Below are 23,524 nucleotides of genomic sequence, written 5' to 3'. Positions count from 1 at the left end.
TGCCGCTCTTCCGCTCCCAGGGGCCCTGGGGATGAGATGGGGACGGGGATGGGACACAGCGGCAGCGCCGGGAATGGCTCGGGTCAGGGATGTGAGGGCACGGGAATCCCAGGCACCGGGGCCATGGGCTGGCACTGCTCATGTGGGGTCACAGTCCCCATCCCAGTGATAGGAGAAATGGGTGCTGTCTCCCTTTACTCGAATAAATTCCTGTAGGGCTCCTCTGGACACTGTCCCCATCCCAGAATCCTGCTGGGACCCCCTTGGGCTGCCTCAGCTTCTGCAGCGCCTTTTGGGCTGGAGCAAGGTTCTGTAGACAGGGAGAGTGGAGCATCGCTGCACTGCAGCGTCCTCATCTGTCCCTAAAGATGGATGTCCCCAAACATCGCATGCTGGGCTGGTTTGATGTGCCCTCCTGCCACCACAGGTCACCAACTCCAGGCAATGGCACACACCCAAAGGAAACAGGCTGATGGTGTCCCCACTGCACTGGCAGCGTGGCACAATGTCACCAGCACCTGGCCCTTGCTTGTACAGAAAGCCTTCCAGAGCTTTCCCCCAAAGCCTGGCCACAGCAGTGACCCCGGGGCTCCCTCAGTGCTGGAGCCATTCTGGGGGGGCTGTGACGCAGCTTTTTCTTGGGGAAGGGGACAAACAACAGTTCCCTGCGAGTGGGAGCAGGGGGAGCCCCTGAACCCAAGGTGTGGAACAGGGGGTGATGGCTCACAGCAGGCAGGAGCCACCTCTTGGCTGGACACCACGGATGGCCATGGAGTGGAGGCAGTGGGAGGGACCCACGGCCATGGGAGGATGCTGAGAGGTGGGTGCCCCATGGGAAAAGAGGGGTGCCTTCCCCCAAAAAACATGGAGCTGAGTGCCCCTACCCCAAGTCATGAGTCATGGAGAGAGATGGATTCCCCCACTCCTGGGGAAGGGGGACACAAAGTCTGACCCCCGCCCCCCCTTCAGCTGTGAGGCCTCATTAAAGCCAGCCCAGATGTTCCCCCACCTCCATCTCATCACTGAGCTGAGCCTCGATGTGCTCATCACACGTGGGCAGCTTTAAACACAGCCCAGCTTCTCAGCAGGAACCACGCCAGGGCCAGCAGCCTCTGCCTTGGATTGCCAGTGCAGGCAGCAGCACCCCCTGCCCTGCCCACGAGCCCCAAGAAGGACCAGTGTCCATCAGGGTGGGATCCATCCCTGTCCCCACAAACGTTAACGCCAGGACAGAGCTTCTAAAAAACCAAGTACAAACTTTATTTTGTTTCTTTACAAAGGCACGAGCCTCTTTTTTTTTTTTCAACTTTCTTAACAAAATAGAATAGCTTCTCAATCAACACAAAGACCTGAAAATTGTAAAAAAAAATACAAAAAAAACCAAAACAAAACAAAAAAAACAAAACAAAAAAAAAAAAAGGGGAAAGGAACCGAGAAACAGCTGCAGCTGGGGGGGGAACCTACTGAATACCACCGAGGCTCTACACACGACTGGCCTAAAACCCTACAGCTGGGTGGGGGGCAGCAGGGCGAGGGGGGGACGCACTAAACGGGGACCCCCCACCCGCCACGACAGACCCAAGCGACACAATCACGAAATAGAAAAGCTCTTCGGAGCTGACAGACCCCACAAACCAGGTTAAGTGCTTAAAGGAGGGATAGGAACAGGGTGGGGGGGACAGGAATGGGCACGGGGACAGGGGTGGGGTGTAAAAATCAGCCCCCAGCCTGCCATCCCTGTGCCAAGGAGGTGGGTGTTGGAAATGCCAGGGAGGGATGGCATATGCCAGCCCTCCCACCGTGCTCCAATGGCATCATCCCAGGATTATTTTACTCTCAAAGGGGGTTTTCCCTGACCCACACGGGGTGCAGGAGCCATGGTGGTACCAAAGTCAGGGATCCCTGTCCTGCCTCTGCTGCCATGTCACTTGGCATCTCCCCCCTGCTTAAAAACGAACATTTAATTAAAAAGAAAAAAAAACACAAGAGAAGGAAAAAACCAAATTAAGATCCCAACCAAAGGCCCTGTCCCAAGGGAACACCATCAGGAACAGCGGGGCTGCTGCCAGCTTGGCAGGATTCCCTGTGGGTTGGTGGGTAGGGGGTGATAAACCAGGGTGGGGGGCTGTGACCCCCATCCCCAATGCCCCCCACCATGCCCCGAGTTCCCATGCCCCACTGTGGCCACCCCCAAGCCCCCACCCCCCTGGGAGCTGAAGGGTGACCTTTGCCTGCCTCTAACGCTCTGCTTTACAGTATTGGAAAAAGGTCATAAAAGAGACCCAAATCGCGTTGTATTTTTTAAAAATTTCAGCATATTCTCTGACGTTTCCCCCCCCTGCCCCGGCTCCCCTCCCCGGCTGCTGGCCAGGGGGTGTCAGGGCAGCTCCCCGTCCCCCGAGGGCTCTTCTTTGCTCTGGTCCATGGAGTCACTGTCGTTGCCCTCGGTGTCAGAGGCGGTGTCGGAGGCGGAGGGCTCGGGGCAGGCGCGCGCCGGCGTTACGATAACGGCGCGTCTCTGCTCCTCTTCCTGCAGCTGCTTCTCCTGTGTCCCCTCGATGTGCTGGATCGCCTGCCCAGGGCACACACCGGCTGTCAGGACATCTCCGGGGTCCCCTCTGAGCCACCATGGGGGTTAGGGACCCCCCCGAGCCCCCTGCTGCTCCCCAGCTTACCTGAACGATGGTGTCCAGGTTTTGCCGCGACGTGGAGACTGTGTTGATGACCGAGGATGGGCCCATGGTGACCACGGTGACATGATGGGAGGGAGGCGGCGCTGGAACAATCACGGTGGGGTGGTGGGTGGGCGCTGGGGGAGCATGTGATGGCAGGAGCTGGGGACAGGAGGGAAACCCCCAGTGAGAAGGGACCTAAGCACAGCGGCGTGGGGAGAACATTCTGCTTGTTCACGGAGCCCAAGCTCTATAAAAGCTGAAGCATCACTCGGCTGCTCCAGTTCTCCAGCCCAGTGGATGCAGGAGGATGCTGGCTGAAAGCTGTTGCCACCTCAGCTTTACAGAGTGGAACGTGAAAGATTCCCCGTATCCCAAAGGGCAATGATTCGGGCTTTGAAGCCAGGAGAGGCAAGTGCCAGCCCCTGCGTGGCCAGGAATTCCCCACACCCCTCGGAGATCCTCGTTTGAGCAGCGGATGGGAAGATCCGCCCTAGGAGGAGGCTACGGAGAGTTCACCTAAAAATAGGCTGAACTTCCCCAGGAGGTGGCTGGCAGGGACCCTGCAGGGACAGGGCTCTGCTGAAGCCCAAGGAGAGGGGAAGAAGCTGCTGTTCCTTCCTTTGAAGCTCCCAGAGCGGCGAGGCCCCGGGCTGGGCTCGAGGGCAGCAGCGCACAGGGACCGGTGCTGGCACAGCGTTCCTCCCTGCACCACTGGCAAATCCAGCAGTCTCGGGGGAGAGGCTGAAGGTTCCCATCCCCACTGCCTGCCAACTTGACACTCCCTTTTCCCAGCCTGCTGGGAGTGGTTTGGGGATCCCTGAAATTCAGTGGGAGTCACACAGAGAAAGGTGAAGCCCCTGAGATGAAACCCTCTCTAGCAGCAAGCGACCCTCCCTGTACAAACTGCTCTGTGCCAGGGAACAGAGCTACTGGAAGTCACCACAGGTCCCTCCCTGAAACACAGGGTTCTCACAAGCACAGCCCCAAGCACTGTGGGGGACTTTGGGCCACCCCTTTCCCAAATCACTAAGGGCAAGAGCTTTCCTGGGACCAAACCAGCCCTGCCGTGCCTCAGTACCCTGGGGGTGTTTGGGGTGCGCTCACCTGGGTTCGGATCTGCTGCTCACGCTCAAGCTTCTCCTGGTGCAGCAACCTCACCTGTTCCTGCTGCTGCTGGAGCTGCACCTGCTGAGCAATCACCTTCAGCTTCTCGGGGTACATGTGGGCCTCCAGGGAGCGAACCTGTGGGCCAGGGAACCCCAGCATCAGTGGGAGTCTGACATGGCCCCACTGAACCCCAGCTGTCCCCTCAGTGGGAGCCAGGAAGCCCCAGATGAGCATGGAGAATTGGTCTCCAAAGCAGGTGTTCAGCGACCCCACAGCATTGCTGGTGTCCCTTGGGCTCACTGGGGACATGGCAGAGGCTGCAAGAGGGCACCTGGCCTCACCTGCTCCTCCAGCATCATGCGGACCGAGCGCTCCTTGTCCAGCTGCTGCCGGAGCTCAATCATCTCCCGACGTAGATCCTCGGCCTTCTCATCTTCCCAGATGTCTGGTGAGCCGATCCCCTCGTCTTTGTCCTCTGCCCGTCGCCGTTTTGGGGAGGAGCCACTGAATTCCTGCCATGGGAATGTGGTGTCAGGGAAAGGGGGCTAGCACGGGTGTTCTCCCTGCCATCCAGACCCCTGCATGATGCCACTCCCCACCACAGCTCCACGCAGGAAAGGGTCTCCCTGGGGTTGTGTTTGGTGCTTGGGGACAGATGGGCTCTTCCCCGTGTCCCCCATCCTGGTCCTCATCCCCACAGCCTTGTGCCAACCTGATTCTCACACTGTGACACCCAGCGCAGCTCCACCAGGGCACTCCAGCACCAGAATTGCCATTTGGGGTGCCATCCCAGACACCCCAAATGGGTGGAAATAATGGAAACCCTTCTCCCCCTGCCAGGTAAGAGATACCATCTCCACTCTCCAGCTGAGCACAGTAGAGGGTCTCACCCTGAGCCCAAGGAATTGCAATGACACCCCCAGCCTGGCCAGCCAGGATTGTCCCACCCCCTCCTGTCCCATCCCTGGGGCAGTACCTGGATGAACCGCTTGAGCTGGGTGTTCTGCTGCAGTAGCCGAGTCTTTTCCTGCTCCAGGGAGAAGATGTACTCGGCTGTCTGCTGGAGGATGGCTGCCTGTAGGGGAGCCAGGAGGGGCATGCTGAGGCAGGAGACCCCGGTGTCCCCCCAGGCCTCCTCCTGATGAGCTCTGCAGGCAGCACAGCCCTGGAGTCTCCTCCTGGAGTCTGCTTCACCTCAGGTTCCCCCTGGGATTTCCAGCACGGTGAAACCCTCCAATTCACCCCCCTTGGGAACCTGACCAGCTGCCTCCTCACCCCACTCCCCTCTGCAGTGGGGCCCCCTCCTCACCCAGGAATGTGTCACCCTGCTCCTGGGGCACTGGGGGCTGTCACATGCTCCCAGCCCACTCCAGGACCAGGCTAGGGATGCACACCCACTCCTGCTGGCAAACCTCCCCAGGAGAGAGCTCCATCACTGAATTTACACCCAAATACCCCCAACTCCACTTTCAGCCCCCCACGTGCAGAACCAGCGTGTGCATCCTGCTCACCTTGCTGAGCTTCTCCCCATCCGTGTGTGGGATGAGGGTTTTCAGGGACTGGAAGCCAGCATTGATGCTCTGCATCCGCCGTCTCTCGTTGCTGTTGGCGATTTCCCTGCGTATCCGCCGCTCCTGGTCCCGCTGGGTCTCCGGAGTCAACGGGATGTTGGCCAAGCTGTGAGAAAGACCCGGGGTTAGGGAGGAGGGGGCTGCACCCCTGCTGCCAACTCACTGCATCCCCCCTTGCTTTGCAACGGTGGGTCCAAGCCACTGACGGGATGGGTAATGCAGAGGGGACGATGGCTGCGGTGCTGGGAATCGCGGAAGCAGGTGGGCGGGTTTCTCCAGCCCTGTGTCCAAAGCTTTGGGGGATGCATTGGCCAAACAGCAGCCCTGCTGCAGCCCCCTGCTTCCACAGGGCTCAGACACGCTGCCCAGTGCCAAGCCTGGCGAGGGGAGCCGGGGACCCCCAGCTGGGCGAGGGAGGCTGCGGGCTGGCCGGCTGTGTCCCCGCGGGGCCGGCCGGCGTGTGTGGCCCCGGGAAGGCGGCTCCCTCCCTCCCGCCCCGCTGATGGCTTCCAGATGACAGCTCCCAGCAGAGAAGCCCCCGTCCCACCCCAAGCCACAGCTCCTGCCTGCTTCCTGCCTCTGCCTCCTCGCCCTCCACGCCCTTGCCCTGCAGATGGGCTGGGAAATGCCTCCATGATGCCGGCACGGAGGGCAAGGGTTCCGGGCAGCCAACAGTCCAGAGCACCAGACCTGAGCAAAGCTCACTGCCGTGGGGTCCGGCTTCACCCACACCCCACTTCTTCCCTCCAGCAGGGCAGAGGTTTGGGATCACACCGTGCCAACTCTCCCCAGAGCGCAAGCACCCAGCACCCGCTGGCGCCGGGGATGCTGCGAGGCACCAAAGACTAAACACGGGAACCGGGCCGCCGGCGCGGGGCGAGATAAGGCAGGCTCCAGCCGCCCGTCCAGGTGCCTGGCAGCTCCAGGATGGGGAGATGGGAACATTCCACCCAGAGCATTGCCAAAGGCAGGCTGGGAAGCAAAGCCCAGCATCGTGCCCTCACTGCCCTCCTGGTGAGGCCATGGAGGAACCACGGAGGTTTGGGAGCGCAGGGATCTAAAGGATACGTGCAGCACCACCGTGTGCCCAGGCAGTGACCAGAGACTCGGGCCACTCGTCATTGCCTCCTGCAACTGTGGAGCACAATTCATCCAACATACACAGGGATGGGGAAGGACCCAGCTCAACACAGGGATGGGAAAGGATCCTTGCACAGCCTAAGAGAGGGATGGATTCCAGCTCTGTTCAAGGGCACAGGGAAGGATCCCAGCTGTGCCCAGGAAGACAGAGAAGAATCACAGCTCATCCCAAGCAAATAGGGAAGGATCCCAGACGACCCTAGAGGGATAGGGAAGGATCCCAGCTCATCCTAGAGGTATAGGAGAGGACACCAGTGCATCCCAAGGGGATGAGGAAGGACCCCAGTTCAGCCCTTGGGGGCCAGGAAGACGTTTGTCCCCACCCTCTGGGGCAGTGTCCCAGCACAGGCTGACGCTGGGCACCAAGCACCCACTGTGCAGTCCTGGGGATGAGGAGCTGAGATGGGTGCCCAGGGCTCTGCCCCTCTCCTTGGGAGCAGCCTCTGCCGCATGGACCAAGAGCTGCTTGCAGAAGGATTGTGGCACAGGGCTCCCATCTGGTGGTGGCTGTCACCCACCTCCCCACTCCTGCTGAAACCAGCCCCAAACTTGTCCCCAGAACACACCAAACCCTGCAGGTCCTGGAGACATCGTCCCTCTTAGGGTAAGGAGGTGGCTGGAGTACTGCTCCAGGATGTTGGACCACCAGACACTTAAGGGGAATGGGATGCAGAGGCCCAGGACTGGGCAGCACGGAAGTGATTTCTTAAATACTGGGGAAGGAGGAAGAGCCTGCTTCCTCACAGGCAGACCTCCTGCAACCTGCCCCAGCTGCTCTTCCTGGGAAGAGACCTGAGAAGCGACAGCAAAACACAGAAAGGGCAAAACCCCATGGATTCAGACACCCAGCATGGCCAGGGATGGGGCAGCACAGAGGCAGGGGGAGCAGGTGGCACCCGCTGGAGCTCCTGGGGTGTCTCCAGCCTGGTGCTGGTGCTGTGAGGTTTGTGACAAGCAAGCAGAATTTGGTCCTTCCCATGCTGGGGAGGACATTTCTCTCGCCTGGACCTCGAGGGAAACAAACCCATGTGGGTGTTGGAGCCAGGCACAAGGCCCATGGCAGATGCCCCGCTGTCCACTTGTGTCCAACACTGATCACATCTTGTGCTGGTGGGCAAGGGAGGCATGGCCATGTGGGCAGGGTGTCCCTGAGCTCCTTGAGGTCACAGGTAGGGTGCTCCCCAACTTGCAGGCAGGGAATCCCCAAGTTCACAGGCAGGGTATCTCCATGCTTCCATGAAGGGCACTTCTAAGCTTACAGGGTCAGGGTATACCTGTGTGTACAAGCAGGGTATGGCCCAGTGTCCCCAGCAGCCCCAGTTCACAGGTAGGCTGTCCCCCAGCACCCCGAGCTTGCCCACAGGGTGTCCCTGAGCTCCTTGAGGTCACAAGCAGGGCAGCCCCCAGCGCCCCGAGCTCCACGCAGGGGTCACCCACAGCCCTGAGCTCCAGGCAGGGTCTCCCAGAGCTCGGGGCAGTGGGAAGGCTGCTCCCCGGGGCTCAGTGTGGGGCCGCATCCCCCCGCCCATGCAGTCACCCCCCAACCCACGGGCCCGCAGCGACCAACGCGAGGGACCCAGAGCAGCCGCCCCCGGCCCTGGGGGTCGCTGCCCCACCGCTGCACCTCCGGGGGGGCTCGGCTGTGGCCTCTCCCCGGGATCGCCGGGACGGAGCCCCCCACGCCGTGGGGCAGAGGCAGCACCCCGAGGGGCCGGGCCCCCCAACACGTGCCGTGGGGCCCGGGGCTGCCCCCCAGCCCCCGGCGGTTCACCCGCCCCACGGCGGAGCCGGGCCCGCGGGGGCTCAGCGCTCCCGGGGGCGGGAGCTCAAGGCCCGGGGAGGTTGGGGGGGGGGGCTCAGGGCCGCCCCGCGTGGCCTCGGGGCCCGCGCCCCCCTCCCCCTGCCCGCCGGCCCCCGCCGAGCCCCGCGCCCGTCCCCGGCCGCGCCCCCGCCCGCCGGGGCTCCCCGCGTGTCCGCGGGCTTTGTGCCGCCGCTCCCGCACTACATGTCCCGGCAGCCCCGGCCGCGACCCGCCTCCTCCGGGCGGCTGCAGAGTCACGGCCAGGCCCGGCGGTAAACACACACCCCCGCGCCCCCCGGACCCCCGCGCCCCCCGCCCCGAGCGGGCCCCGCCGCACCTCGGGCCCGGGCGGGGGTGGGGGCGCGGCGCTCCCCCCCCGGGCCCCCCGCGGCCGCCGGTCCCATGTGCGCGGCCGGGACCACGTGCGGGCGGTGGGGCCGCGGCGGCCGCGCCGCTCCCCCCGTTCTCCGCTCCCCCCTTCCCCGCCATCCCCCCCCAGTCCCCCCGAGACCCCCGAGGCCGGGATCTCCCGGCGCCCCCCCACCTGCAGAGCCCGCCGATGACCTCCTTCTCGGATTTCCTGAAGTGCTGCAGGGCCGGCACCTTGGGGGCCGGCACCATGAAGTACTCCATAACGAGGGCGGGGGGCCCGGTTCAGCCCAGCCCGGCTCGTCCCGGCCCGGTTCAGCCCCTCCCGGCCCGGCTCCGGCCTCTGCCCGCGGCCCAAGGCGGGAAACAGCTGGAGCGAGCGCGGCCCCCGCCCGCCGCCGCCGCCGCTCCCCCGCCCGCCCCCGCCCGCCCGGCGCCGCCCCCGCCCCGCACCGGCCCCGCGTAAACAAAGGCGGCGGGAGGGGCCGCAGCGCGGCCGGAGCGGCACCGGGACACGGCGGCGGGACGCGGCGGGGCGGGGGGCGACTGGAGCGGCCGGGACGGTACCGACCCATGCTGGCACCGGCCCGTCACACCGCGTCGCGTCCTGACCTGGCTCCATCCTATTCTACTCTATCATATGCTACTCTATCCTATCCCACTCTGTCCCATCCTGTCCTGTCCCCAACCCATCCTACCTCATACCATCCTGAGCTGTCCCCATGTCACTCCATACCCATCACATCCTATTCTTATCCTATCCTCATCCCATCCTATCCTATCCCACCAAACCCTACCTTATCCCACCCTATCCTATCCTACCAAACCCTACCCCATCCCACCCTGACCTGTGCCCATCCCGTGCCACCTCATTCTATCCTGCCCTAGCTCCATCCCATCCTACCCTATCCTATCCTACCCTATTCTATCCTGCTTTATCATACCCCATCCTTACCTGTGTCCATTCCACCCTACATAATTCCATCCTGCCCTAGCTCCATCCCATCCTACCCTATCCTATGCTATCCCATCCCATCCTGACCTGTTGTAACCCTATCTCATCCTATCTCAATGTCACCTGTCTCCATCCCACCTCATCCCAGCCCATCTTGCCACAGCTCTGTCCGTCCTATCCTAGCCCACCCAATTCTATCCCAGCCCATTCTGACCTGCCTCATCTCCATCCTATCCTATCCTATCCTATTTTATGGTATCCTGACCTGTCTTGTTCCAGTCCCATCTAATCCCATCCCATCCCATCCTGTCCAACCTCATCTCATCCTGTCCCATCCCATTCTATCCTCCCTTAGCCCCATCCCACCTCATCTGCCCTACCCCATCCTGCCCTATCCTGACCTGTCTTGTCTCTGTTCCATCTTACCCCGTCCTATCCTGCCCCTCGCAATCCTCTCCTACATCCAATTTCTCCCGCCTCATTCTACCCTATCCCCATCCCGTCCTGCCTAATCCTCACCCCATCCTGCCCTATCCTAGTCCTGTCCCATCCTCTTCTATTCAATCTGATCCCATTCCTATCCCACCCCATCCCATTCCTGTTTCTAGCAGAGTGCGGCTTCTGGGGGGCTCAGGGGGCTGCGAGTGGCTGGGGGGTGTCACAGCAGCCTTGGGGCTGTCACAGGGAGCTGGGGGTGACAGGGAGCACGTGGCTGGTGAGGGGCTTTGGGAAGAAGGCTCTGTAGGGCTGGTAGAGGCATTCTGAGGGCTGATGAGGGGTTCTGGGAGCTGATGAGGAGCTTGGGGAGTGGATGGGGGGCTGGCAGGGGGATTGAGGATCTGGTGGGGGGCTCTGGGGGCTGACAGAGTGGCTCTGAAAGCTGGCAGGGGGCTTGAGAAACTGCTGGGAGGGTCTGGGGGCTGGCAAGGGCCTGTGGGGCCTAACAGGGGGGTTGGGGGTTGGCGGGAGCGCACAGGAGGCACGGGGGGCCTCCTGGTGGGGGTTCGGGGTTTTGGGGGTGACAGGTTCATGTGGCTGGCAGGGGGCTTTTGAGGGGGTTCTGGGGGGCTGGCAGAGGGGTTCTGGGGGATGGAGGGGCTTGGGGGATGATAGAGGCTTTGGGGGGGCTGTGGAGGTGGCAGGAAGGTGTGGGGGGCTGGCAGGAGCCATGGGGGGCTGGCAGGGGCCATGGGGGGTTCACAGGGGGCACAGAGATGGAAGGGGAGGCTGCGGGACTCGGAGCGGGGCACAGGGCTGGCAGGGGCCATGGTGACTTGGGAGGGAGGCATGGAGCTGGCAGGAGCCACAGGGGGCTGGCAGGAGCCATGAGGTACCTGAGGGACCTACCTGTGGCAGGTGACATCCCCCATAGCCCCCCCAGCACTGCCTGCGTGGGTCCGGGGACACCAGGGGGTCCTGGGGGTGGGCTGTCACCTTGGAAGGGCAGGACCTGCAGAGCAGGGTGGGCTCAGCCCTCCGTCTCCCACAGCCCGGCCCCGCTGGGAGCTGCAGGACAGGTTCTGCCGGGTGTCCCCTGGGCCCCTGCCCGGCCCCCGCAGGGGCCCCACTGCGGGGGCTGCGCGTCCCCCCACGGCACGGGGACCACCCTTTGTGGGGAGCCTGCTGGGGACACAACTTCTCCCCCTCCCGCAGAAAACCCTCGGGCAGGGTGGGATTTCGGTCACCCGCGTGGGGCAGTGCTGCCCTCCCGCGTCTCCCCTGATTGTGGCGGGGGATGTTGGGGACACAGCGGCTCCCCCCGCAAAGAAACCCCAAACCACCGGTAGGATGTGGCTTCAGCCGCCTGTGCGGATCAGAACTGTCCCTCCATTCGTGTCCCCCGTTCTGCTGCGGGGCTGTTTGGAACACAGCAGCTCTGCCCTCCCAAAAAAACCCCAAACCGCAGGTGGGATGTGGTTTCAACTGCCCGCGTGAGACAATTCTGTCCCTCACTCGCGTCCCACCTTTTGTGGGGCTGTTGGGGACACAGCAGCTCCCTCTCCACCCGAAAGTCCGCATGGAACAGCGCTTCCTCCCCGTGTGTCCCTCCCTTTCGTAGGGAGGACACCGCACCTCCCTCTGCAGAAAACACCCCAAAAACAAAACAACCACGGCTGTTTTAGTGGGGTGTGACTTCAGCCCCCCGCCTGGGACAGTGCTGCTCCCCACGCGTGTGTCCTCTCTTATAGTGGCGCTGTTGGCGACACTGCAGCTTTCCCAGCATAAAAAAAACCAAACAAAAAACGCGTGGGGCAATGCTGTGTGTCCCCCCCCCAATTTCGGGAGGGGGGCCGTTGAGGACACCGCAGCTGCATTCCGCCCCCAAAATAAAATCACGGGTGGGGTGTGCCCAGCCACCCGCGTGGGCCCCGGGGGAGGGAGGGACCCCCCCGGCGAGGCTGCAGCATCCGGGCCGGCCCCGCCACATCCTGCCGCCGGAAGGAGCCGCGGCCCCGGGACAACCCCCCCGACGGTGACGTCATGCGGGGGCCCCCGCCAGGCGTGACGCCAGCCCCGCTCCGTGACGTCACGCGGCGGGCGGGCAGCGCCCTCCTGCTGGGAGGGGGATCCCCCCCCCACCCCCCCTTTCCCCGGTGTGACCCCCACCGTGCCCCCCCCCCCCCACCACCCGAGCCGCCCCCGTACCGGGGTGGGGGCTCCGGTGGGCGCCGCCCCCCGCCCCGCCACGTCCCCGGGGGGGACAGGGACACGCGGGGGAGGGGGGGTCGGCTCTGCCGCAGCGTCGGGGTGACCTTGTGCCGGGGGGGGGGTGGCGGGGCTCCCCCCGCCGGGTCCCCACCCCCCCCGGGGCGGGGCACGGTGCCCCTCGGTGCCCCCCGCGGGGGCGGGGAGGGGCCGCCCCCGCCCCCGCCCCGCGCCGCCCCCAGCCAGGGACAGGCCGCACGATTCGGGGCGGCCAAAACACAAGGCGGGCAGAACCCCCGCCCCCCCCCCGCCCCCGGGACCGGGCAGGGGGGGCCCAGCCCCGCCGCCGCCACCCCCGCCCCCAGCCCCTGCGGATGTGGCGGGGCGGCCCGGCCGCCCCGCACCGGCCCCGGCACCGGCCCCGGGGGGCCCCGCTCCGCCGAGCCCCGCACCCCGCCCCGCTTCCCGCCCGGCGCTGAGCCCCCGCCGCAGGTACGATCGCGCTCCGGGCACCGCGGAGGGGAGGAGGACGATGAGGAGGATGCTGCCACCGCCGGGGGGAGGGGGGACCCTCCGGGGAGCCCCTTCCTCGCCGTTCTCGGGGTGCGGGGGGTCCCTTGGCACCTGCAGCCCCCCCCCGCCCAGGGAGCGGGTCGGGGGGGACGTGGCCCCGCCGCACCGCCGAGGGAGATGAGGAGAGGAGGCTTCCCCGCTGCCCGGTGGGTGCCAGGAGGGGGTGGCCGTCACCCGCCGTCCCCCCGCACCCCGGGCGGGTGTCCTGACCTTGGCCGTGGGGCGGGGGCTGCGGCGGGGACGTGCTGGGTGGCTCTGCCCGGTTGCGGTCACCTCCGGGGACACACCGTGGTGGTGTCCCCATGGTGCGAGAGGGGAGAAAGGCTGGCATTGGGTGGGGGGGTGCAGGGCGTCCCCATCCCGGTCCCACGCCGGCGGTGCCACCGCCCGGCAGCCGCCCGTCACCCCGGTCCCCTTCGCGGGGGGCTCCCGATCCCCATCGTGGGAAGTGACAGTCCCCACCATGGGGGGTGACAATCCCACGGCCTCGCGGGGCTAAGGCGTGGGGTGGGCAATCCCAGGCTGTGCCGTTGCGGGCTGTTTTGGGGACTAGGACGGTGTGACCCCCTCCCTGAGGTGCCAGCAGCGGGGTCCACGAATTGTCCCCGATGTCCCTCGGCACTGCTGCAGGCGCTCGTTCCCTGCCCAGCATGGAGAAACCCTGCAGCCCGTGGACACCTCCCCTTCCCCATGCCTTTGTCACCCTGCTGTCACCACCTCTCCCAGCCAGGGTCCCCATATGCCCCCATCCCCATGATGCTGCCGCACCCAGGGTGTTGATCCGAGGCTGCTGGGGACCACCCCGCTGCTGTCCCCGCCTGCTCCAGCTGTGTCCCCAGCCAGGGGTGGCGGGGGCCCTGGTGCTGGCGGCACTGCTGTGGGGCTGCTCCCGGGGTGGCAGGGGAGTGGTGTCAGCCCTCTGCCAGGATCCCCACGGCTTCCACACACTCGGGAAGGGGGAACCACGGCACCGGCCTCAGCTCGGGGACCGCAGCCGTCCCGGGGACACCTTTGGCAGCTGCCATCAGCCCGGCTGCCGTGGGGTGACGGGTGCTGGAGGGCCACGGTGACAAGATGGAGCTTCCAGCAGGATGTGATCCACCCCCCCACACCCCCCCAAACCCGTCAGGCACCGGTGGGCTCCCGTGAGGAGCGGCTGTGGCACTGCCAGCACCATCTGCAGTGGGACAAGCAGCGACGGCGGGTCCCACGGGCCCCCGTGTCCTGCCAGCAGCCGTGGGGACAATGACCCGCATCCTGCCAACCCACCCACGCTGCCCTGGCACGGGGGGCTCCGGGGACTGTCCCCCGTTGCGGCGGTGCCAGCCTGCCGCTGCCAATTGCCACGGCGGCGGAGACCGAGCCCTGCCTGCAGCGCTGGCACCGCTCCCACTCCCCGAGCCCCGGGGTCACCATCCCCTGCCGATGGCACTGACATCCCTGACCGCCGCCATCCCCGAGCCTCTGCCCCGCGGTCCCTCTGTGCTATTCCTGGCGGGTTTGGGGCTGGAGGGGGGACACACGACACCCCGGCAATGCCAGCAGCCTGGAGACCTGGCACCCCGCCGGCTGCACCGGGGTCACCCCGGGTCCCCCAGCCGTGCCGGCGGCCAGGCAGCGTGGGGGGCCCATGGGACCCCAGCCTGGCCGGTGGAGACGGGGGGGCTCTCCCCGCGCCCGGGCTCCATCCCAGCGGCCCCGACCCGGACTGGGAAGCCCCTGGGCCCAGTCCCGCGACGGACTGGTTTGAACTGGTGTGGCGGGGGGGAAGCTGGGCTGGGGCCGGGCTGGCAGCGCCTGGCGCGGGCAGGAGAGGCCGTGGAGGGAGAGCAGGCAGGGGCAGGCAGGAGCGGGTAGGGGCCTCGCGCGGGGGCCGCAGGTGCTGGGGCGTCCGGCCAAGCCACCGCAGGGCTTGTCCCCGTCCCCATCCCGGCGGGGCCCCCGCGGCGCCCCGTTTCCCGAGGCCGCGTGGTTTGGCAGCCGCCTGCTCGCCCGCCCGCGGCCGCGCTGGGAGCCCTGGCGTCAGCGGCTGGAGAGGCCCCTTTCTCACCCGGCCCGCCCGGGGATGGCTGCGGTCCCCACCCAGCCCCGCCCGCACCGGGACCCCCCAAACTCCCAGCCCTGAGGACGTGAGGACGCGACGGTCGCGGTGGGATCAGCAGGGACGCCTTGCCTGGCCCCACTGCGGGATCAGAGTCACGGCGGGGCTGCAGCGCCCTGTCCCAGTCCCTGAGCTGGGGGTCCTGCTATGACACCCCAGCTGTGGAGTCCTGCCCCTGTGGCTGTCTGTCCCCGAGCTATGGGGCACGGGGGGGGTTGCTGGAGCCCGAGAACCATGGTGGGGCTCAGGATGGGGACATCCCACGGGCACATCCCGCAGTGGGGCGCAGGGTGAGGACCCCCAAGAGGGGAAAGGTCCCTCTGTGGGCAGCCCCCACGGCCGGGAAAGCTCGGTGAGCGTCCCTGTCCCAGGAGATGGGACGCTGATATGGGGCAGCCTCCACAGCGGTGGGAGGAGGTGGATGCTCGGGCGAGGACCCCCCCCCCCCACTGGAGAGGAGGGACCCGACTATGGGGCTGACCCTACGGCCACGAGAGGCTCAGGGCGATGAGACGCTGTGGGGCAGCTCCTCCCACCCTGAGAGCCCGGGACAGGAACCCCCCCTGGGGCCGGCCCCTCTGCCAGCACAGGGGTGCAGCGGGGGGTCCCCGCCCCGCCGCCCGGGCCCCGTGCCCCCCGCGGCTCCTCCGCATTCCTCAGCGTCTGAGCCGGGCTGGACCCCCGCCAGCTCGGGGGGCCCCTCCGGCGGGGCAGGGCGGGGGACGGGCCCCCCGGGGCGGGGTGGGGATGGAGGGGCCCCCCCGCTGCCACGTGTGCTGGGTGCGCCGTGCCCCCCGACACGGCCCCTCGGCCGCCCCCACCCTGCCCTGGGCGATGCGGGTGGCCGCGGGGGCACAGCCGGGGGACGGCATCGGCTCTGGCTCGGGCGCTCACTGCTGCACCGAGCTGCCCGTTCTCAGCTGCCCGCCAGATGTGCGGCGGCCGAGCCACGAGGGTGGCATTGTGTTGTGCCATTCCGTGCCATTCCGTGCCATTCCTTGCCATTCCGTGCCATTCCGTGCGGCCGGCAGCCCCTGCTCGGCCCCGGCTGCAGCGGCGTTGGCCGGCGGGGAAGGGGCCCCGGCGGGGGAGGAAACTCTGCCGCCTCCGGGGCTGGGGCCAGCGGGCTCGGCCGCCCGGGTCACCGCCGGGCTGGTGGCCGCCACCGCCCTCCTCTGCCGCTGGGAAAGGCCTCGCTGGGGCAGGCCCGCGGGGATTGACGGATGGATGGAGGGATGGAAGGATGGGGGGCGGAATGGGGACACCACAGCTCCAGCGCCGCGGGTGCCCAGGGGATTTGGCAATCCCCGGCAAGGGTTGGGCACGGGCCAAGCGGCTGTGCCGACGACACGGAGAGGACACGCTGGGGACACCGAAGGGCCGGGGTGGGGGGGAACCGGTGCCATGCCCTGCCCTTTGCCCGCTGCGGGAGGGGGCCGCGGCAGGGTGGCCGGAAGGGACGGCACGGTCTCCGTGCCAGCACCGCGTCCTCCGGCCCGGAGCAGAGCGGGCATTGCCATGGGGCCGGGCTGGGGCGATGCTCTGGGCGGCACTGCTGACCCCCAGCCCTGCGGTGACCCCTCGCTGTCCCCCGCAGAGCCCATCCCGGCACCATGCATTCCCTGGAGGAGCCCCTGGACCTCAAGCTGAGCATCTCCAAGCTGCGAGCTGCCCGTGAGAAGCGGGGCCCCTCCGGCCCCCGGCCCCGCGCTCCCCAGCGCCCGGACACCCCGCCGGCCGGGGATGGCCGAGGGGGCAGCCGGGGGGGTCGCCGGGCCGTGCCGGCCTCGCCGTCCCCCGGGCTCCTGGGACACTCCAGGCTGGTGGAGCCGCGGGATGGACGCTTCCCGGCCGCCGTGCCCGTGGTGGACCTCAGCCTTTCGCCCCGCTCCGGGGGAGAGTCTCCGGCTGGCAGTGCCTCGCTGTCCCCTGAGCGCCAGGGCAGCGGGGACCTGCCCGGCCCCCTCACCCCACACGTAAGTGCGGCCTTGGGCCTCCCGAGGTGTCCCCAGCGGTGTGCCCGGGCAGCGTGCCCGGTGCTGCCGGTGTACACAGCCCGGGGTCAATGTCCTGCCCGGCCCCCCTGGCCCCCGAGCCCAGAGGTATCCCCGGGGTGGCTCCTGGGAGTTCTCTTTGGGGTGTCTCTGGGGGTCTCTGTGGGGTTTTGGGGTCTCTGAGGGGGGGGTGGCAGGTCTAGGGGGTTTCTGGGGACCGTGGGAGGATCTCAGGGAAAGGATCTCTAAGGGGGTCTCTGGGGGGGTTCTGGGGTTCCTGGGGGGCTGGGAGGAATATTTGGAAGGGCTCAGGAGGGGTCTCTGGGGGTCTCCATCCAGCTTGGCCCTATCCCCCACCACTCCTCCATCTGGCCTCTGCTCCAGGATTTCCAGTCCCTGCGCTACATCGATGGCCTCCCCAGCTCCTTCCAGTTCTTCCTGCCGCTGGGGGCTGGGGGGGCCCTGCACCTGCCCCCTGCCGCCTTCCTGCCCCCCAGCAAGGAGAAACGGCTCCCCCCCGAGCTGCCCCTGCCCAAGCAGCTCGTCTGCCGCTGGTCCAAGGTCAGCAGGGAGGGCTGGGGGCCGTGGGGGGTTATGGTGGGGGTGTGTGGGAGCTTTGAGGGGATGGAGGTGGTGATGAGGGGCTGGGACACTACAGTGATGAGGGGCACTTGGGGGGAATTTTAGGGCTGGGGAGAGAACATGAGGCTGGAAGGCCATAGCCCAGATCTCTGGGGCTGTGGGCAAGTTTTGGGGCTGGGAGGCCAAGCAGGGACAGTAGGGCTGGAAAGGTGGTGATGGGGAGGTGGGTGCTGTGCAAAGATGCCCTCAGGCAAAGGTTCATTTCCATTTCCCCAAATGCTGGTGCTGCTGCACATGGGGTGTGGGTGGGAGCTGGGATGGGATGGGGCACAGGTGGTGGCCATGATGGGGGTCTGGCTCCCCTGGTGCCCACCCTGCTGGGCTCCCTCACCACCAGCCTCCTGCCCACAGTGCAACCAGTTCTTCGACCTCCTGCAAGACCTGGTGGACCACGTCAACGATTTCCACGTCAAACCCGAGAAGGACGCGGGGTACTGCTGCCACTGGGAGGGCTGTGCCCGCCATGGCAGGGGCTTCAATGCCAGGTGGGCATGGGGGGCTCCAGGGGATCTCTGGGGTCTCTGGGGGGCTGCTGTGGGAAGGCAGGAGCCCAGCACTGGGGATGTGCAAAGGAAGCCTCCGTCTGTCCCTCCCTCCCTCTTGTGCAAGATGCAAGGTCCTGGAGGGGGCTGGATGACTGTGCTAGCCTGGATGTCCCTGTTCTCCCACCCCACACCCAAGGCACGAGGACAAGGACTTGCCCTGGGAGTCAGGGCTGACCCCTTCTCTAACATTCCCTCCCTGATGCTTCCATGGGCAGATGGTGATAGGACAAGGGCGAACAGTTCTAAATTAAAAGGAGAGATTAGATGGGGTATTGTGAGGAAATTGTTCCCTGTGAGGGTGGGGAGGCTGAGAAGCTGTGGCTGCACCTGGAAGTGTCCAAGGCCAGGATGGACAGTGGAAGGTGTCCCTGCCTGTGGCAGGGGATTTGAAACGATGAGAGCTTCAAGGTCTTCCCAACCCAACCCATTCCATGATTCTGCGATCGCCCCCATCCCGGCAGGTACAAGATGCTGATCCACATCCGGACGCACACCAACGAGAAGCCGCATCGCTGCCCCACCTGCAACAAGAGCTTCTCCCGCCTGGAGAACCTGAAAATCCACAACCGTTCGCACACAGGTCAGGACAGCCCCCGCACCGCCCTCACCGGGGGAGCAGGGGGCTCGGGGGGACCCAGGGACACGGCAGGGCTGGTGCCCCCCGGCAGACCCGCTGCTGTCCCACAGGTGAGAAGCCCTACATCTGCCCCTACGAAGGCTGCAACAAGCGATACTCCAACTCCAGCGACCGCTTCAAGCACACCCGCACCCACTACGTGGAGAAGCCCTACTCCTGCAAGATGCCGGGCTGCCACAAGCGCTACACCGACCCCAGCTCCCTCCGCAAGCACATCAAAGCCCACGGGCATTTTGTGTCCCCCGAGCACCCGGAGATGCTCAAGGTCCACCCGCCTCCCAAAACGCCCCTGGGCTCGGCGGAGGTGCCCTACGTTAACGGGGCGCAGCTCGTCATCCCCAACCCCGCCGCCCTCTTCGCTCCGCCGGGGCTGCCGGCGCTGCCCATCCCTTTGGCACCGGCACCGCTCGACCTCAGCGCCCTGGGCTGCGGGGCTGCGGGCGCCCTGCCCGCCCTGCCCGGCCCCGTCCTGCCCCTCAACGGCGGCCCCTTGAACTTGGCCAAGAGCCCGCTGCTGCCCTCGCCCTTCGCGGCGGGGCTGGGGCTGCCCGTCATGTCGCTGCTGGCCGGCGGGGCCAAGGCCGAGGGGGAGAAGGGCAGCGGGGCCGAGGGGCGGCCGCCCAAGGCGGGCAAGGGGCTGGAGAGCCGGAAGGAGAGGGGCGAACGGACGGAGCCGGGGCGGCCGCGGGTGCCCCCCGAGAGCCTGGCACTGCTGCCGGGGGCCGTGCTCGACCTCTCGGCCGGTGTCAGCTCGGGGGGCAGCCCCGAGGCGCTGCCCCCCGGCTGGGTGCTCATCCCCCCCGGCTCCCTGCTGCTCAAACCCGCCGCTGTCAACTGAGGGGCCCGACGATGCCCGGGGTCAGCCGCCGGCCCCGTGGGCAGATCCCGCTCCCTGGGGCCGGGGGGGTGGGGCATGGCCCCCTCCTCCCCCCCGCAGCCCCGGCGGGGCCTCGCTCGTGCTTTTACCCGTCACGAAAGAAGAACGGACTCTTCTGAGAAAAGCAATAATCCCTCGGCGGCCGGAGCCGGCTGCGACCCCGTGCTGGGGGCAGGTGGGGCACAGGGGGGTCCCCCTGCTCCTGCCCCCCACCCCCGGCCCTAGGCAGCCGGATACGCCGCTATTTATTTCTGGACCAGCCCCCTGCTCCGACAGGGTCCCGCTTGGGCTCTCCTGCTTCCGCTGACTCGGCGTCTCCCTGCCCCAGGCCTCCGTGCTGCTGTGGGGGGCTGCAGCCCCCAGGCTCCTGCCGCACGGACAGCGGGGCGACAGCCGGGGGACCACACAGCCCCGAGCTGTGCCCGGCCGTGCCATCCCACCCCGCACGGCCGCGGGCATCGCCGCAGCCACGGCACCCCCCGTGCCGGGCCCAGCTGGCTGGGCACCCCCGGCCCGGCACCCGCCCGTGTCCTCCCCCTGTCCCCCCGCCCGGCCCTCCCGTGACAAGGCACACGGCCGCGTGTGCTGCTCGCCGGGGCACAGCCCCCCTTTAGCTACGTTCATACCTAACCACGCACCGCGAGTGCATGCGGGCACGGCCGGCACCGGCTGCCGGGCTCCCTCCTCGGGCTGCGGCGCTGGGATGCTCCCGGCTGAGCCCCCCGGCCGCGGGGCAGCTCGGAGCCTCCCCCGGGGGTCACACACGTCCCGCTCTCTCCGAGCCCATGGGTGGCTCCGCAGTCCCGCCCTGCCGTGCTGCAGGAGCCCCGCAGGGAGCCGGTCTCCCTGCCCTCACCGGCGGCCGCCCGGCGCTGCCCTAGCCCAGCATGGCTGCGGGCCCTCGACCAGGCCGCCCCGGCCGGTGAAACGTCTCCTCGCTCCTCGTCGGTTTGTTGTTGCACATTCCAGGACATCAGTATTTTAACGGTCTCGAAGTGCCTTTCTATCGTAGTTTCTGGGTTGTTTTTATTTTCCTCCTGTTGGGCTCCATCGCTGTTAGCGTAGCGTGTAAGGACTGCACAAGTACGAGATAAGCTAACGACTGTAACACTATATTCGTCCAGGGGAGAGGAAGTTTATTAAGAAAACAATAAAGTGAAGTTGAAGTAAGTTCCTGTTTCAGTCCATGGTCGTGGTGGCAATGGCAAGGAGCCCATGCTGGGGACAGAGGGGTGCAGGAGGGGACGGGTGTGACCCTGGGGGCACGGCTGGCCCTGCCTGACCTCCAGCCGTGTCCCCACGCTCCTGCTCAGGCGGCCTTGGCACAGTGAAACCCTGCCAGCATCTGTGGGGTGAGCTGCAGGTGGGGACAGCCACAGGGTGTCCCCTCACCCTGACCCACACTGGGAGAAGGTAATGGCACAGCACACCCAGGGTATGGAGCCAGAGGTAGCACTGCAAGAGCATCCAACCTCCCCACCAAAAATAGCTCCTGCAGCCTCCCCCAGTGCCATTTGAGCCCTGGCAGCCTTAAAGCCCTGGGTGCACCCCTTCTTCCCCAGCTGCCTCCTGATCCTCCTCCTCCTCTTCCTCCTCCCCTGGGCAAATGCAGCCCCTCACAGGGGCCGATCCCTCCAGGGCAGCGCTGGGCAGGCAGGTCCCTGCTCCCTCCCTGGGTGTGGAGCAGCCAGGCCAGGTGCTGGAGGACATGGTGTTTATTGGCTACCTATAAGTTAAGGGTGAGGGGCACGGGGGGCAGGAGTCACGTCTCGGCTTTCCGCCCCTTCTCCTTGTCGCCCTTGGCCTGGATGCGCAGCTCCTCGTCCAGCCGCTCCTTGGCTCTCACCACCTGTGGGACACAGGGTGACACCGAGGGATGGGGTGACACCGAGGGATGGGGTGACACCGAGGGATGGGGTGCCCCCTCCCCTCCCTGCCTCATCCATGGGTATATCCAGGCTCATTTGGGACTTTTGCCTGTCCCAGAACACAGGCAGGGGAAGGGGAAGGTGCTGCTCCCACTCTGCTCCTCCCGGTGCTCACCTTGGACTGCAGGTAGAAGGAGCCTCCCACTGATTTGTCGTTCACCTTGAACAAGTGGTCGTAGTTCTGATGAGAGAAGCTCTGGGTCAGAGTCACCTCCACCCTTGCCATTCCCACTCCCAAACCCTGGCAGCCTCCCACTCCCCAGAGCACTGCTGAAGAGTGATCCTGGGGACACAGCTGGCTCTGCCTGACACCCCTTCCGAGTCCCCATGTTTCCAGCTGGGCACCTCCAGAGATCCCACATCCCTTCCCTGAGCAGCCCTGCTGGGCAGAGGCAGAGATCAGGCCTGGAGTGCTGCTCCAGCTGGGGCAGGGAATTCTCAAACCATCATTAACTGGGCCCAAGACAGCACAGGGGACCAGCTGCCACCCCCAAGCTTAGCAGCACCCTTGGAGAGGCCAGGCCCTGCCAGCACCATCCCTCCCTGGTTCCAAAGAAGCCTCTACCTTCTGGATCTCCTCAGGGTTGAGGTTGGAGACGTTGAGGATCTGTTGAGCCTCCTGGAGGCTGATGCCGATGATCCTGGAGGCAGCAGCGGACTGGGGCCTCTCTGCGCGTCCTCGTGCATCGGCTGCGGCCTGGCTCGCTGGGGACACCAGGGCCTGAGTCCCCCACGCTGCCCACGCCACCCCAACCCTCAGGCAGCAAAGCCTGAGCACTCCCAGGTGCTCAGACCCCGGTGTCCCCATTCAGCCACCCCTGGGGCCATCTGGACACCGTCCCAATGCCAGGGGGGCAGCAAGGACCAGGCAGGCACCGTTTGCTACAGGCAAGGCAGGGCTGGGGCTGCCACATCCCAGGGATTATCCCACTCTGCCCTTTGGAACATTGGGATCTCTGTGAGCCTGGCAGCAGTGCCAGGGCCAGGACAGAGCCCTGTGACAACCTGGCAGTGTCCCCTGCAGGCATGGCCCAGGGATGGGGAGCACAGGGAAGGGTGGGGATGTGGAGCAGTGCCCAGCAGGGCACACGGAGCACACGGAGCAGCATCTCAGCTCCTACCTGCGAACTCCTGGCGCAGCGCCCGCATGAAGGCCCGTCCCACCACCTGGGCCCCCACCAGAATGATCTGTGCCAGGTACTTGGCCTGCGGGGACACCCTGCTGTCATCACGGCCCCTTTGCCCTGTCACCTCCCCATGGGCCCTGCACGACCCTGGCTCTGTCACCTCTGCTCTGACTCCACGTGACTCCTGTCCCCGTCCCCCCTTCTCTGGCCCTGTCCCCGCACCCAGGCCCTTTCCCTGATCCCGTCCCCTCCCCAGGCCCTCTCCCCCCTCCCCTGCCTCTGTCCCCTCTCCGCTGGTCCTGTGACCCCTTCCCCTGTCCCTGCTCCCCTTCCACTGGCCTTGTCCTCCGTCCTCTGTCCCTGTCACCCCTCCCCGTGACTTCTTCCCCCTTCCGTGATCCTGTGACCCTTTCCTCCGCCCCTGTCCCCTTTCCTCTGGCCCTGACCCTCCCAGAACCAGCTGCTTCGCACATTCCCGAGCGCGCTGCCCCTCCCCGGGCCCTGTCCAACCCCAGCTCAGCTCCCCCGTGCCGATGTCCCCCCGCCCCGTTCCCCCGTCCCCTCTCACCATGTCCCCGCCGCCGCTTCCGCCCCGGCGGTCACGTGGCCGCGGGTGAGGGTCACGGCGGACACCGAGACGGCGGCGGCGCGGGCGGAGCGTCCCCGCTGCAGCCACAGCGCCCCCTGGCGGCCTCCCCGCGCGGGAGGCCCATCGGCGGCTGGGGCGTGACTTCCCCCAACCCGGTCCCCGCGTCCCCCCGCTCGCTGTGCCCCTCCATCCCCGGTCCCTGTGTTATCCCGGTGCCGGTCCCGGTTTCCCCCCGTCCCTGTGCCAC

At 66.6% G+C, this 23,524-nt stretch overlaps 3 protein-coding genes across 3 annotated transcripts; 1 reads left to right on the top strand and 2 right to left on the bottom strand.

Annotated features, from left to right (window-relative positions):
* Nucleotides 1-1,581: 1,581 nt before the first annotated feature.
* TFAP4 (transcription factor AP-4) lies at nt 1,582-9,062 on the bottom strand. Its single transcript, XM_005522817.3, has 7 exons — nt 8,839-9,062; nt 5,294-5,459; nt 4,759-4,857; nt 4,124-4,294; nt 3,780-3,917; nt 2,676-2,834; nt 1,582-2,572 (listed from the first exon to the last, which is right to left on the bottom strand). The coding sequence occupies exons 1-7, from the start codon at nt 8,925-8,927 to the stop codon at nt 2,378-2,380; spliced, it is 1,017 nt and encodes a 338-aa protein (XP_005522874.1). The 5' UTR covers nt 8,928-9,062; the 3' UTR covers nt 1,582-2,377.
* Nucleotides 9,063-12,699: 3,637 nt separating this feature from the next.
* GLIS2 (GLIS family zinc finger 2) lies at nt 12,700-20,803 on the top strand. Its single transcript, XM_005523149.3, has 6 exons — nt 12,700-12,756; nt 16,536-16,914; nt 17,317-17,493; nt 17,926-18,059; nt 18,581-18,699; nt 18,807-20,803. The coding sequence occupies exons 2-6, from the start codon at nt 16,552-16,554 to the stop codon at nt 19,592-19,594; spliced, it is 1,581 nt and encodes a 526-aa protein (XP_005523206.1). The 5' UTR covers nt 12,700-12,756; nt 16,536-16,551; the 3' UTR covers nt 19,595-20,803.
* PAM16 (presequence translocase associated motor 16) lies at nt 20,749-23,327 on the bottom strand. The gene is made up of 5 exons (XM_005522816.3): nt 23,257-23,327; nt 22,683-22,767; nt 22,127-22,266; nt 21,677-21,742; nt 20,749-21,482 (listed from the first exon to the last, which is right to left on the bottom strand). The coding sequence occupies exons 1-5, from the start codon at nt 23,257-23,259 to the stop codon at nt 21,396-21,398; spliced, it is 381 nt and encodes a 126-aa protein (XP_005522873.2). The 5' UTR covers nt 23,260-23,327; the 3' UTR covers nt 20,749-21,395.
* Nucleotides 23,328-23,524: the final 197 nt, after the last annotated feature.

This window comes from Pseudopodoces humilis, chromosome 18 (assembly GCF_049639895.1).
Source record: "Pseudopodoces humilis isolate 2021_Gansu_Grassland_sample_001 chromosome 18, ASM4963989v1, whole genome shotgun sequence".
Classification (NCBI taxonomy): Eukaryota; Metazoa; Chordata; class Aves; order Passeriformes; family Paridae; genus Pseudopodoces; species Pseudopodoces humilis.
The sequence above is the reverse complement of the archived record's forward strand: the minus strand, read 5'-3'. Positions and strand labels throughout refer to the sequence as shown.

What these genes read in the sequence shown, in the direction of transcription:
- GLIS2 (XM_005523149.3), top strand. Translation starts at nt 16,552, where the DNA reads ATGCATTCCCTGGAGGAGCCCCTGGACCTCAAGCTGAGCATCTCCAAG. An exon ending in CCGGCCCCCTCACCCCACAC is followed by an intron (nt 16,915 to 17,316) that starts GTAAGTGCGGCC and finishes CCTCTGCTCCAG; the next exon opens with GATTTCCAGTCCCTGCGCTA. An exon ending in TCGTCTGCCGCTGGTCCAAG is followed by an intron (nt 17,494 to 17,925) that starts GTCAGCAGGGAG and finishes TCCTGCCCACAG; the next exon opens with TGCAACCAGTTCTTCGACCT.
- TFAP4 (XM_005522817.3), bottom strand. Translation starts at nt 8,927, where the DNA reads ATGGAGTACTTCATGGTGCCGGCCCCCAAGGTGCCGGCCCTGCAGCAC. An exon ending in AGCTCAAGCGGTTCATCCAG is followed by an intron (nt 4,295 to 4,758) that starts GTACTGCCCCAG and finishes TTCCCATGGCAG; the next exon opens with GAATTCAGTGGCTCCTCCCC. An exon ending in GCATGATGCTGGAGGAGCAG is followed by an intron (nt 3,918 to 4,123) that starts GTGAGGCCAGGT and finishes CCTGGCCCACAG; the next exon opens with GTTCGCTCCCTGGAGGCCCA.
- PAM16 (XM_005522816.3), bottom strand. An exon ending in ACCCTGAGGAGATCCAGAAG is followed by an intron (nt 21,743 to 22,126) that starts GTAGAGGCTTCT and finishes TTCTCTCATCAG; the next exon opens with AACTACGACCACTTGTTCAA. An exon ending in CCTTCTACCTGCAGTCCAAG is followed by an intron (nt 21,483 to 21,676) that starts GTGAGCACCGGG and finishes TGTGTCCCACAG; the next exon opens with GTGGTGAGAGCCAAGGAGCG.